The sequence below is a fragment of the Rana temporaria genome, unplaced genomic scaffold (assembly GCF_905171775.1).
Source record: "Rana temporaria unplaced genomic scaffold, aRanTem1.1, whole genome shotgun sequence".
NCBI classification, from domain to species: Eukaryota; Metazoa; Chordata; class Amphibia; order Anura; family Ranidae; genus Rana; species Rana temporaria.
In genome coordinates, this window is record NW_024404500.1 from 166,126 (window position 1) to 180,501 (window position 14,376).

Genomic DNA, 14,376 nt, shown 5'->3' on the forward strand with positions numbered 1-14,376 from the left:
GATAAGCTGTCTTGGATGTGATGGAAGGTCGTAAAACGGTGGTGACCGTTACACACTGATATCTCTAAAGAAGGAGGATTGCGGGTCGGGCGGCCCCGTATTATACTAATACTAGTCTATGTGATCTCCAGCATTGGGCTGGGATTAAAGGGATCCAAATAAAAGTGCCCCCTCCCCTTTACACCATCCCAGGGCCAAGGGCCGCCCACCTGCACCCCCAATACCCAGAAGGAAATGTGGGAATGGGTTACAGGTAAAGGGGTCCAGAATGAGGGAGTCTAACTGAGCACCTACTGTATACCACAACGATTGAGGTATTTCCTGCTCTCTGATTGGACAATCTCGAAGACACATTGTAACAAGTTGCTGAAAACTTTTATGTGTCTTACTTGACCATCTATGGACATAACCCCGCCTACAATGGGAAAAAAAACTGCAGGGTGTCAGAGATGGTACCAAGGGGGTGGAAGGGCATTTGTCAGAGGCCTATAATAAGATCTATACAACGCTCCTGCTGTGATGGCGTCACATGACCGGAACTCACCATACAGAATAAAGCAGAAGTAGGAGGAAATCATTACATCGTATTAGACATTTTATTGGTTGTTTAAGAAAAAAGTCGCCTTTTCTTCAGTAAATCTTCACAACGATGGAGGACCTGGTGGAAGAGAAAAAGGAAGTCACTAAAATATGAAATGTCAGCATACAAGCACTGCGCTACTGCTATGTAAGAGCTACTCGGTGGACACATCTGGAGACCCCATACTGGCACCACTGGAGACCCCATACTGGCACCTCTGAAGACACCATACTGACACCTCTGGAGATACCATATTGGCACCTCTGGAGACCCCATACTGACACATCTGGAGACCCCATACTGACACCACTGGAGACCCCATACTGGCACCTCTGAAGACACCATACTGACACCTCTGGAGATACCATATTGGCACCTCTGGAGACCCCATACTGACACCTCTGGAGATACCATATTGGCACCTCTGGAGACCCCATACTGACACCTCTGAAGACCCCATACTGGCACCTCTGGAGACACCATACTGGCACCTCTGGAGACACCATACTGACACCTCTGGAGATACCATATTGGCACCTCTGGAGACCCCATACTGACACCTCTGAAGACCCCCATACTGGCACCTCTGGAGACACCATACTGACACCTCTGGAGATACCATACTGGCACCTCTGCAGACCCCATACTGACACCTCTGGAGACCCCATACTGACACCTCTGGAGACCCCATACTGACACCTCTGGAGACCCCATACTGGCACCTCTGAAGACCCCATACTGGCACTTATGGAGATACCATAGAGACACCTCTGGAGTCCTCATAGTAGAACTTATGAAAACTCCATACCAGCATTTCTGGAGACATCATACCAATGCTTCTGGAGGCCCTATACCACCCCTGGAGACTCCACTTTGGCACCTTTTCAGACCTCATTCTGTCATCCTGGATGACCCCATGCTGGAACCCCAGGGGCCCCCATACCAACACCTTTTGAAGGCTCCATACCACCACTTCTGGAGACTCAATACTGTTACCCTTGGAGGCCCCATATCACCATCTCTGGAGGCCTCATACTGGCTGTTTGGCTGTTTGTGTTGATATGTATGATAATGTGTATTGTAGTTAGGGAGTTACATCGGCTGCTTAAGGGATTAGTTAATTAGCTCAATTAATTATTATAATATGAGCAGGAGGGGGGGAACCCTCCTCTTCTACTGTATATAAGACTTGTATTCTTGTTATAATAAACAGTTCATGTTCAGCAATCAAACAAGTATTGTCTGGTTTGTTGTTGATAGCGGTTGGAATATCTGATATCTATATTCAGACTGTGAGGAAGTGGAATATAACGAAAGCACTCAAGCGGAGTGTGGGACGTTTCATTACAAAGGGGTTACTACTGAGCTGGGGATCTGCTGAACAAAGGTTTTATTAGGCAAGACATCTGTTGAACGAGGGTACCGATGAGCTGGGGATCTGCTGAGTGGGGGGTTCTACTGAGCTGAGGTTTTACTCGGCCCCTTAAAAAAAACAGAAAATGAACAGACACAGAGAGAAGAATTAGCACATCGGAATTTACCTTCAGATAACACCTCCATCACTGGCAGGGGGTGCCGGGAGCAGAGATGGCACATGGGACAGGTGGGACAAGAACTTCTCCAGGCTGATCCCTCTCAATGTATCTGGCTGGGAGTCTCACTCAGATACTGCACGCAATATCCGCGGCTATCGGCCAAATTGTGCAAAACTATAAATACAAATTGCATTGTGTCACATATGTGAAGACAAAGACCAAGAGACTCACAAGGGACAATTCATAGGACACTTACCGACTAGACACCCAATGGTTCCTTCATAGAAGGTGCATATTACAGATGGGCTGGATGGTCTTTCTGCAGGGACTCTTGAGGACATCCATCAGATGCAGATACAATGTGTTGAGTTCCCTCCAAACATAGGAGCTTGTAAAATTGAATTTTTCACAGGTGTGATTCGGCGGTTCTCAGAAATCGCTGTGAGCTGGTAGGTCCCAAAATACGAACTGTGACCCTTCGCGTTTAGGCTTAGCAGGGTGGGAGAGGGAGTCGCTGGAACCCTCGTAGGCGCTCTTAGCAATCAAATGTGGTTTAACAACCCCATCATCTGCTACTTCCAAGTCTTGCCTGGAACCTCGTAGGCGGTCTTAGCAATCAGATGAGGTTTGACAACCCCCATCATCTGCTACCTCCAAGTCTTGGCTGGAACCTCGTAGGCGGTCTTAGCAATCAGATGAGGTTTGACAACCCCCATCATCTACTACCTCCAAGTCTTGGCCAGTGGTGTCTACCGATGCCTCATAGACATCAGATTGCCAGCAAGCCCAGCAAAAAACTGGGTCAACTGGGAAATGCCAATCTAATGTCTATTCAATGAAACCAACGCTGAGAGGACCATCGTTCCTCCACATTGCGCCAAAGTTGTCGTAAAATACCTTCATACCGTCCTCTGACCCCACAACACCTCCATCCCAATCCTTGGTCTTCATCAGAGCTATTGTAGCACTGATGCCTCATAGGAGTCGGGAGTCATGTGACTCCTGCCATGATGGGGGTCATGTGATCACTAGGAGTCGCATTTTCTTATTATTTATCCATCTAAGATTTATAATAATTCTGTTTATTGGGAGGCATCAATTTAGGGGGTTCTCAGATGACAGGTCCACTTTTATATAACATCTCGCAAGGGAATTATTTAGTGTTCGTAAACTTTACCATGTCGGCGTTTCACATTTTAGATTTTTATTTCTTTTTAAACATTAATTTTTCTGTTTAATTGTCCTGGAACGATCGGCGCTCATATTTTAAGTGGTTAGTATTAGAAGGAGAAAACACGCAGACAAGGACAGACAGGGACAGAGGACTGAGGTCAGGACTGCAGACAAGAGAACAATACAAGACACATTGTACAAATCCAACAATGGCTACTCTGGATGACCTGCCATATAATGAGCCCTAACCCAACAATGACTGCTCTAGGTGACCCGCCATATAATGAGCCCTAACCCAACAATGGCTACTCTGGATGACCCACTATATAATGTGCCCTAACCCAACAATGACTGCTCTGGATGACCCGCCATATAATGAGCCATAACCCAACAATGGCTGCTCTGAATGACCTGTCATATAATAAGCCATAACCCAACAATGGCTGCTCTAGGTGACCCGCCATATAATGAGCCATAACCCAACAATGGCTGCTCTAGGTGACCCGCCATATAATGAGCCATAACCCAACAATGGCTGCTCTAGGTAACCCGCCATATAATGAGCCATGATCCAACAATGGCTGCTCTAAGTGACCCGCCATATAATGAGCCATGATCCAACAATGGCTGCTCTAAGTGACCCGCCATATAATGAGCCATAACCCAACATTGGCTGCTCTGGATGACCCGTCATATAATGAGCCAAAAACCCAACAATACAGTAGCTACTCTAGGTGAACCGCCATATAATGTGCCATAACCCAACAATGGCTGCTCTAGGTGACCCGCCATATAATGTGCCATAACCTAACAATGGCTGCTCTTGGTGACCACCCCATATAATGGGCCCTTACCCAACAATGGCTGCTTTGAATGACCCGCCATATAATGTGTCATAACCCAACAATGGCTGCTCTGGATGGTCCGCCATATAATGAGCCATAAACCAACAATGGCTGCTCTAGGTGACCCGCCATATAATGAGCCTTAACCCAACAATGGCTACTCTGGATGACCTGTCATATAATGAGCTATAACCCTACAATGGCTGCTCTAGGTGACCCGCCATATAATGAGCCATAACCCAACAATGGCTGCTCTAGGTGACCCGCCATCTAATGTACAATAACCCCACATTGGCTGCTCTAGGTGACCTGCCATATAATGTGCCATAACCCAACAATTGCTGCTCTAGGTGACCTGCCATATAATGTGACATTACGCAACATTGGCTGCTCTGGATGACCCGCTATATAATGTGCCATAACCCAACAATGGCTGCTCTTGGTGACCACCCCATATAATGGGCCCTAACCCAACAATGGCTGCTCTGGATGACCTGCCATATAATGAGCCATAACCCAACAATGGCTGCTCTGGATGACCCGCCATATAATGAGCCATAACACAACAATGGCTGCTATGGATGACCCGCCATATAATGAGCCATAACCCAACAATGGCTGCTCTGGATGACCCGCCATATAATGTGTCATAAGCCAACAATGAGCCCTGCTCTAACTGTTGTAAGTTACCTTTCAACCTCAGGTCTAGCTGGAGTTGTGTGACCCCCATGCTGAAAGACTGCGATTTACACTGCGGAGAGAAGAGAGGGGAATAAATCATCACTGGGGGGGGGGGGGGGAAACACACAAATGATTGATTTTCAGCATTGCATTTTAATGGCTGGAAATGACCCCCCCCCCCCCCAATAGATCTCATGGAGACACTGGTCACTACACTCTATAGACTGGGATCGGCTGTCCTTACAATGAATCTTATAGAAACAGTAATGCAGGGAATTCCATAGACTGGGGGTCAGCCGGGTCCCTACAGTAGATCTCATGGAGACACTGGTCACTACACTCTATAGACTGGGATCGGCTGTCCTTACAATGAATCTTATAGAAACAGTAATGCAGGGAATTCCATAGACTGGGGGTCAGCCGGGTCCCTACAGTAGATCTTATGGAGACACTGATGAAGGGAATTCCATAGACTGGGGTCAGCCGGCCCCCAACCATGGATCTTATAGAGACATTGACGCAGTCAATTCTATAAACCGGGGTCACCTGGCCCCTATAATGGATCTCATAGAGACACTGACGCAGTGAACTCCAAAGAATGGGGTCAGTTGGCCCCTACAATGGATCTTATAGAGACACTGACATGGTGAACTCCATAGACTGGGGACCCTACAATGAATCCAACATCCAATAGAGACATTGACTTAGTGAACTCCATAAAATGGGGTCAGCCAGTCCCTACAATAGATCTTATAGAGACACTGACATGGTGAACTCCATAGACTGGGGTCAGCCGGCCCCCTACCATGGATCTTATAGAGACATTGACCTAGTGAACTCCATAGACTGGGGTCATCTGGCCCACTACCATGGATCTTATAGAGACATTGACCTAGTGAACTCCATAGATTGGGTTCAGCCGGCCCCCTACCATGGATCTTATAGAGACATTGACGCAGTCGATTCTATAGACTGGGGTCACCTGGTCCCTATAATGGATCTCATAGAAACACTGATGCAGTGAACTCCAAAGAATAGGGTCAGTTGGCCCCTACAATGGATCTTATAGAGGCACTTACATGGTAAAATCCATAGACTGGGGTCAGCCGGCCCCTACAATGGATCTTATAGAGACACTGACATGGTGAACCCCATAGACTGGGGGTCTCTACAATAGATTTAATAGAGACGTTCACACAGTGAACTCCAAAGACTGGGGACCCTACAATGGATCCAACATTCAGTGAACTCCATAGACTGGGGTCAGCTGGCCCCTACAATGGATCTTCTAGAGACACTGTTTTGGTGATCTCCATAGACTGGGGTCATCTGACCCCTACAATGGATCTTCTAGAGACACTGTTTTGGTGATCTCCATAGACTGGGGTCATCTGACCCCTACAATGGATCTTCTAGAGACACTGTTATGGTGATCTCCATAGACTGGGGTCACCTGACCCCTACAATGGATCTTCTAGAGACTCTGTTATGGTGAACTCCATAGACTGGGGTCACCTGACCCCTACAATGGATCTTCTAGAGACACTGTTATGGTGATCTCCATAGACTGGGGTCACCTGACCCCTACAATGGATCTTCTAGAGACACTGTTATGGGGAACTCCATAGACTGGGGTCACCTGACCCCTACAATGGATCTTCTAGAGACACTGTTATGGTGATCTCCATAGACTGGGGTCACCTGACCCCTACAATGGATCTTCTAGAGACACGGTTATGGGGAACTCCATAGACTGGGGTCACCTGACCCCTACAATGGATCTTCTAGAGACACGGTTATGGGGAACTCCATAGACTGGGGTCACCTGACCCCTACAATGGATCTTCTAGAGACACTGTTTTGGTGAACTCCATAGACTGGGGTCACCTGACCCCTACAATGGATCTTCTAGAGACTCTGTTATGGTGATCTCCATAGACTGGGGTCACCTGACCCCTACAATGGATCTTCTAGAGACACTGTTATGGTGATCTCCATAGACTGGGGTCACCTGACCCCTACAATGGATCTTCTAGAGACTCTGATACAGTTAATTCCATAGACAGTGTTCTGCTCTACATATTTGTTCCAAGTCAGTCAGCACAAGGACGAGGTCCTCTATCTTTAGCAGTGCAGCTACTCAGGAATTCCCTGTTGCACACTCACCGCAGTGCATTCTTCTGCGCTCTTCACACAAAGCCGGGCGTCACAGAACAGATATACGGTGGTGAAATCCTGGAACTGCGAGGACCTGATCTTCATCCTGACCTCTCTGGAGTTCCCATTCTGTATTATCTGGGTCAAGCTGTCATTGGCACACCTACAGAAAAGAAAAAGGGGTACGGGCTCATCACGTGTCCCGATAGCCGGCTCAACAAGACGAAAAGACCATCCACACAGAAAAAATAAATATGGCGCCGGGTCTGTGCTGTGCAGCCTGTAAAAAGATCTGACCACTAGGGGTGAAGAAATGTCAAAATTTCCATTACCCCAAATTTTGGTAAAATTTTTAAGGATTCGGGCAAAATGCATTGGAGTCGATTGGGGAATTGGTGAAATGAATGTGTTTTTTGGTGGTTCAATGGGGGTTTGGGGGGTAAAAGCAGATGCTTCAAGGTCCGTGGGTTTTAAATGAGATTGATTGATTCTCCACCGGAGAATGTTTGGTGAAAGTCGCTGTCATTTTCCAGCCGAGAGTGGGTAGGTCTGGATCCAATGTGAAAATTACCGTAGCGGTCTCTCATGATCTAGTCATGGCAGAATTCATTCAGAACCTGTGTAGCATTCTAACCAGTGGCAGCAGATGCTCAATTTTTTTTGGGGGGGGCGCAAATTCTGATAAAAACACCCATTAATTGCAGCCGCTTTGCCCATCAAACGCTGCCGCTGTGCCCCAAACGCTGCCACTGCGCCCCAAATGCTGCCACTGCACCCCAAATGCTGCCACTGCGCCCCAAATGCTGCCACTTTGCCCATTAAACATTGTCACTGTCCCCCAAACGCTGCCACTGTGGCCCAAATGCTGCCACTGCGCCCCAAATGCTGCCACTGTGACCCAAATGCTGCCACTGTGCCCCAAATGCTGCCACTTTGCCCATTAAATGTTGTCACTGTGTCCCAAATGCTGCCACTGTGCCCCAAATGCTGCCACTGTGCCTCAAATGCTGCCACTGTGCCCCAAACGCTGCCACTGCGCCCCAAATGCTGCCACTTTGCCCATTAAACGTTGTCACTGTGCCCCAAATGCTGCCACTGTGCCCCAAATGCTGCCACTGTGCCCAAACGCTGCCACTGTGCCCCAAATGCTGCCACTGTTCCCCCAAATGCTGCCACTTTGCCCATTAAACGTTGTCACTGTGCCCCAAATGCTGCCACTGTGCCCCAAATGCTGCCACTGTGCCTCAAATGCTGCCACTGTGCCCCAAACGCTGCCACTGCGCCCCAAATGCTTCCACTTTGCCCATTAAACGTTGTCACTGTGCCCCAAATGCTGCCACTGTGCCCCAAATGCTGCCACTGTGCCCAAACGCTGCCACTGTGCCCCAAATGCTGCCACTGTGCCCCAAACGCTGCCACTGTGCCCCAAACGCTGCCACTGTGCCCCAAATACTGCCACTTTGCCCATTAAATGTTGTCACTGTGCCCAAACGCTGCCACTGTGCCCCAAATGCTGCCACTTTGCCCATTAAACGTTGTCACTGTGCCCCAAACGCTGCCACTGTGCGCAAACGCTGCCACTGTGCCCCAAATGCTGCCACTGTGCCCCAAATGCTGCCACTGTGCCCCAAATGCTGCCACTTTGCCCATCAAATGTTGCCACTGTGCCCAAACGCTGCCACTGTGCCCATCAAATGTTGCCACTGTGCCCCAAATGCTGCCACTGTGCCCATCAAACGCTGCCACTGTGCCCCAAATGCTGCCACTGTGCCCAAACGTTGCCACTGTGCCCCAAATGCTGCCACTTTGCCCATCAAATGCTGCCACTGTGCCCCAAATGCTGCCACTGTGCCCGAACGTTGCCACTGTGCCCCAAATGCTGCCACTTTGCCCATCAAATGCTGCCACTGTGCCCCAAATGTTGCCACTTTGCCCCAAATGCTGCCACTGTGCCCCCCTGTCTGCCCGGCACTTACCTTGTCTTGGGTTGGCAGCGGGTGACGGCGGCAGGAGGCGAGCGATGTCCTCCATTTCTTCCCCGACCCGATGTTTTCGCCCGCTTCTCCTCTGCTATGATTGGGCGCCTCATAGGCGTCCAAACACAGCGCTTGTCATTTCAGCCAATCGGGTGAAAGGGAACACGGTGACCCGGCGCAACCTGATTGGCTGAAAGGGGGTTCAATGTTAGCAAAGCGAATGCCTTCGTTTTGCTAACATACAGCTGAGTGAGAAGCGAAACGCACAGCGTTGCGCCCGCTTCTCAAATTTTTGGGCGCCTATTAGAGCCTATCAATAATCAGGTGCTTCCAAAAAACACCCCCCCACCTCTGTAATTCAGGGGCCCGGTGACCGAAAAAGGGGGGCCGGGCACCTGAATAGGGGGTGTCAGCAGCGACCATAGATTCATGCAATGCCTGAATCAATCTATGGTAATTATGGTAATTAGAGAGGTGCAGGAGAGGAGGGGGGAGTAGGGGGCGGCACTCCTGCACCCTTTATGGACGCACTGACGCACTCGGGGTCGTTTCTTTAGATATTCGCTCTCTCTTATGAACACCGAAGGACATCAGAGTGTGGATCGGATGATAGAGATTACCTGCCTACGGCCGCGCGTTCCAACGGAGCTGCCGACGTCAATTCCGGGAAAACCGCAAGTGACGTTGTAAGAACGCTAGAAAGCGCCGCCCACGTCCTAGGGCGGTGCCAACGTTCTATCACGCACCCGGCCAAATACACACTACGTGCGCTGCGCCGGAAAGCTGTTCGGCGTGATGTACTGCGCCGCAAACCGGGTTTAAACCCTGCAAATGAAGCGCCGCGTCTGCAATGGCATGGATTGCGTAGACGTGGCGTTTCCCATAGTCCACTGTGTCCGGCGCCCGAACACAGTGCACTTAAGGACCTTTTTTTTTTGTGACTGCCTGGGTGGGGGCGGGGGGTGCCCCCTATGGACGGGCCGCCACTGCATCAGACTCACCCCTGTGATATAAGACGGAGAGCCTTGGTGTCGCTGCGGTCAGCGGTGGGGCTGGCGGCGCAGTCCTCTAGTCGGAGAACGTAGGTGTCCCCGTCCGTGGGGTAGACGTAGAGCGCCACGTAGATCTCCGACCCCAGGACTATCTCATTAGATGCGTAGGGGGTCCCAAATTGTGGATCTTTGTAGGCAGCCATGGTGAGGGGGTTCAGTCTCACTCCGGATATCACCACCGTCCTGGAGAGACAAAAAAACGATCAGACTGGTGACATCTCACAGATATCGGTCTTCATCTGCCCACCACCTACCAAGACGATAATACGGCTCCGCCATAACTCCTCCTGCCCCAACCTTTAACCCCGCAGATATGCGTCCTCGGCTTTTGGGGGGGGTATACCGGGATGATGCCCTCACCCACCGCTCTGACCGGGCCTCCCGTCCCACCGGGAGACGCGAACCGCAATCCGGCACTTACGGCTTCGTTACGGTCTCCTGAGCGTAAACACAGAAGTGACGTCACGACGTCACAACGTCACTTCCAGTTTGCTCGGCTGCCAGTGGCGCCGGATTTAATGGAGGACCTGTCACCCCCTATTACTGTCACATGGGATGTTTACATTATAGACCCCAGATCTCTCCATAAAGAGGACCTGTCACCACCTATTACTGTCACATGGGATGTTTACATTATAGACCCCAGATCCCTCCATAAAGAGGACCTGTCACCCCCTATTCCTGTGAGAAGGGATGTTTACATTCATTATAGACCCCAGATCTCTCCATAAAGAGGACCTGTCACCCCCTATTACTGTCACATGGGATGTTTACATTATAGACCCCAGATCCCTCCATAAAGAGGACCTGTCACCCCCTATTACTGTCACATGGGATGTTTACATTCATTATAGACCCCAGATCTCTCCATAAAGAGGACCTGTCACCTCCTATTACTGTCACATGGGATGTTTACATTATAGACCCCAGATCCCTCCATAAAGAGGACCTGTCACCTCCTATTACTGTCACATGGGATGTTTACATTATAGACCCCAGATCCCTCCATAAAGAGGACCTGTCACCACCTATTACTGTCACATGGGATGTTTACATTATAGACCCCAGATCCCTCCATAAAGAGGACCTGTCACCTCCTATTACTGTCACATGGGATGTTTACATTATAGACCCCAGATCCCTCCATAAAGAGGACCTGTCACCCCCTATTACTGTCACATGGGATGTTTACATTCATTATAGACCCCAGATCTCTCCATAAAGAGGACCTGTCACCCCCTATTACTGTCACATGGGATGTTTACATTATAGACCCCAGATCCCTCCATAAAGAGTACCTGTCACCCCCTATTACTGTCACATGGGATGTTTACATTATAGACCCCAGATCTCTCCATAAAGAGGACCTGTCACCTCCTATTACTGTCACATGGGATGTTTACATTCATTATAGACCCCAGATCTCTCCATAAAGAGGACCTGTCACCACCTATTACTGTCACATGGGATGTTTACATTATAGACCCCAGATCTCTCCATAAAGAGGACCTGTCACCTCCTATTACTGTCACATGGGATGTTTACATTATAGACCCCAGATCTCTCCATAAAGAGGACCTGTCACCTCCTATTACTGTCACATGGGATGTTTACATTATAGACCCCAGATCCCTCCATAAAGAGGACCTGTCACCTCCTATTACTGTCACATGGGATGTTTACATTATAGACCCCAGATCCCTCCATAAAGAGGACCTGTCACCTCCTATTACTGTCACATGGGATGTTTACATTATAGACCCCAGATCCCTCCATAAAGAGGACCTGTCACCTCCTATTACTGTCACATGGGATGTTTACATTCATTATAGACCCCAGATCTCTCCATAAAGAGGACCTGTCACCACCTATTACTGTCACATGGGATGTTTACATTATAGACCCCAGATCCCTCCATAAAGAGGACCTGTCACCCCCTATTACTGTCACATGGGATGTTTACATTCATTATAGACCCCAGATCTCTCCATAAAGAGGACCTGTCACCACCTATTACTGTCACATGGGATGTTTACATTATAGACCCCAGATCTCTCCATAAAGAGGACCTGTCACCTCCTATTACTGTCACATGGGATGTTTACATTCATTATACACCCCAGATCTCTCCATAAAGAGGACCTGTCACCTCCTATTACTGTCACATGGGATGTTTACATTATAGACCCCAGATCTCTCCATAAAGAGGACCTGTCACCCCCTATTACTGTCACATGGGATGTTTACATTATAGACCCCAGATCTCTTCATAAAGAGGACCCGTCACCTCCTATTACTGTCACATGGGATGTTTACATTCATTATAGACCCCAGATCTCTCCATAAAGAGGACCTGTCACCCCCTATTACTGTCACATGGGATGTTTACATTATAGACCCCAGATCTCTCCATAAAGAGGACCTGTCACCTCCTATTACTGTCACATGGGATGTTTACATTCATTATAGACCCCAGATCTCTCCATAAAGAGGACCTGTCACCTCCTATTACTGTCACATGGGATGTTTACATTCATTATAGACCCCAGATCTCTCCATAAAGAGGACCTGTCACCTCCTATTACTGTCACATGGGATGTTTACATTCATTATAGACCCCAGATCCCTCCATAAAGAGGACCTGTCACCCCCTATTACTGTCACATGGGATGTTTACATTCATTATAGACCCCAGATCTCTCCATAAAGAGGACCTGACACCCCCTATTACTGTCACATGGGATGTTTACATTCATTATAGACCCCAGATCTCTCCATAAAGAGGACCTGTCACCACCTATTACTGTCACATGGGATGTTTACATTCATTATAGACCCCAGATCTCTCCATAACGAGGACCTGTCACCTCCTATTACTGTCACATGGGATGTTTACATTCATTATAGACCCCAGATCTCTCCATAAAGAGGACCTGTCACCACCTATTACTGTCACATGGGATGTTTACATTATAGACCCCAGATCCCTCCATAAAGAGGACCTGTCACCTCCTATTACTGTCACATGGGATGTTTACATTCATTATAGACCCCAGATCTCTCCATAAAGAGGACCTGACACCCCCTATTACTGTCACATGGGATGTTTACATTCATTATAGACCCCAGATCTCTCCATAAAGAGGACCTGTCACCTCCTATTACTGTCACATGGGATGTTTACATTCATTATAGACCCCAGATCTCTCCATAAAGAGGACCTGTCACCACCTATTACTGTCACATGGGATGTTTACATTATAGACCCCAGATCCCTCCATAAAGAGGACCTGTCACCCCCTATTACTGTCACATGGGATGTTTACATTATAGACCCCAGATCTCTCCATAAAGAGGACCTGTCACCTCCTATTACTGTCACATGGGATGTTTACATTCATTATAGACCCCAGATCCCTCCATAAAGAGGACCTGTCACCTCCTATTACTGTCACATGGGATGTTTACATTATAGACCCCAGATCTCTCCATAAAGAGGACCTGTCACCTCCTATTACTGTCACATGGGATGTTTACATTCATTATAGACCCCCGATCTCTCCATAAAGAGGACCTGTCACCTCCTATTACTGTCACATGGGATGTTTACATTATAGACCCCAGATCTCTCCATAAAGAGGACCTGTCACCTCCTATTACTGTCACATGGGATGTTTACATTATAGACCCCAGATCTCTCCATAAAGAGGACCTGTCACCACCTATTACTCTCACATGGGATGTTTACATTCATTATAGACCCCAGATCCCTCCATAAAGAGGACCTGTCACCCCCTATTACTGTCACATGGGATGTTTACATTCATTATAGACCCCAGATCTCTCCATAAAGAGGACCTGTCACCAGCTATTACTGTCACATGGGATGTTTACATTATAGACCCCAGATCTCTCCATAAAGAGGACCTGTCACCCCCTATTACTGTCACATGGGATGTTTACATTCATTATAGACCCCAGATCCCTCCATAAAGAGGACCTGTCACCTCCTATTACTGTCACATGGGATGTTTACATTCATTATAGACCCCAGATCTCTCCATAAAGAGGACCTGTCACCTCCTATTACTGTCACATGGGATGTTTACATTATAGACCCCAGATCCTCCATAAAGAGGACCTGTCACCCCCTATTACTGTCACATGGGATGTTTACATTCATTATAGACCCCAGATCTCTCCATAAAGAGGACCTGTCACCTCCTATTACTGTCACATGGGATGTTTACATTCATTATAGACCCCAGATCTCTCCATAAAGAGGACCTGTCACCTCCTATTACTGTCACATGGGATGTTTACATTATAGACCCCAGATCTCTCCATAAAGAGGACCTGTCACCACCTATTACTGTC

At 48.3% G+C, this 14,376-nt stretch overlaps 1 protein-coding gene across 2 annotated transcripts; it reads right to left on the bottom strand.

Moving 5' to 3' along the window:
* Positions 1-577: 577 nt before the first annotated feature.
* LOC120922011 (pancreatic secretory granule membrane major glycoprotein GP2-like) lies at positions 578-10,210 on the bottom strand. Of its 2 annotated transcripts, XM_040334543.1 has the most exons (5): positions 9,949-10,210; positions 6,981-7,134; positions 2,842-4,884; positions 2,122-2,766; positions 578-658 (listed from the first exon to the last, which is right to left on the bottom strand). In XM_040334543.1, exons 1-3 carry the CDS (start codon positions 10,140-10,142, stop codon positions 4,507-4,509), a joined length of 726 nt encoding a protein of 241 aa, XP_040190477.1. In that variant the 5' UTR covers positions 10,143-10,210; the 3' UTR covers positions 578-658; positions 2,122-2,766; positions 2,842-4,506. The 2 variants fall into 2 exon arrangements, with proteins under 2 accessions (XP_040190477.1, XP_040190476.1); XM_040334542.1 differs by having other exon boundaries at positions 2,122-4,884.
* Between the last annotated feature and the right edge of the window lie 4,166 nt (positions 10,211-14,376).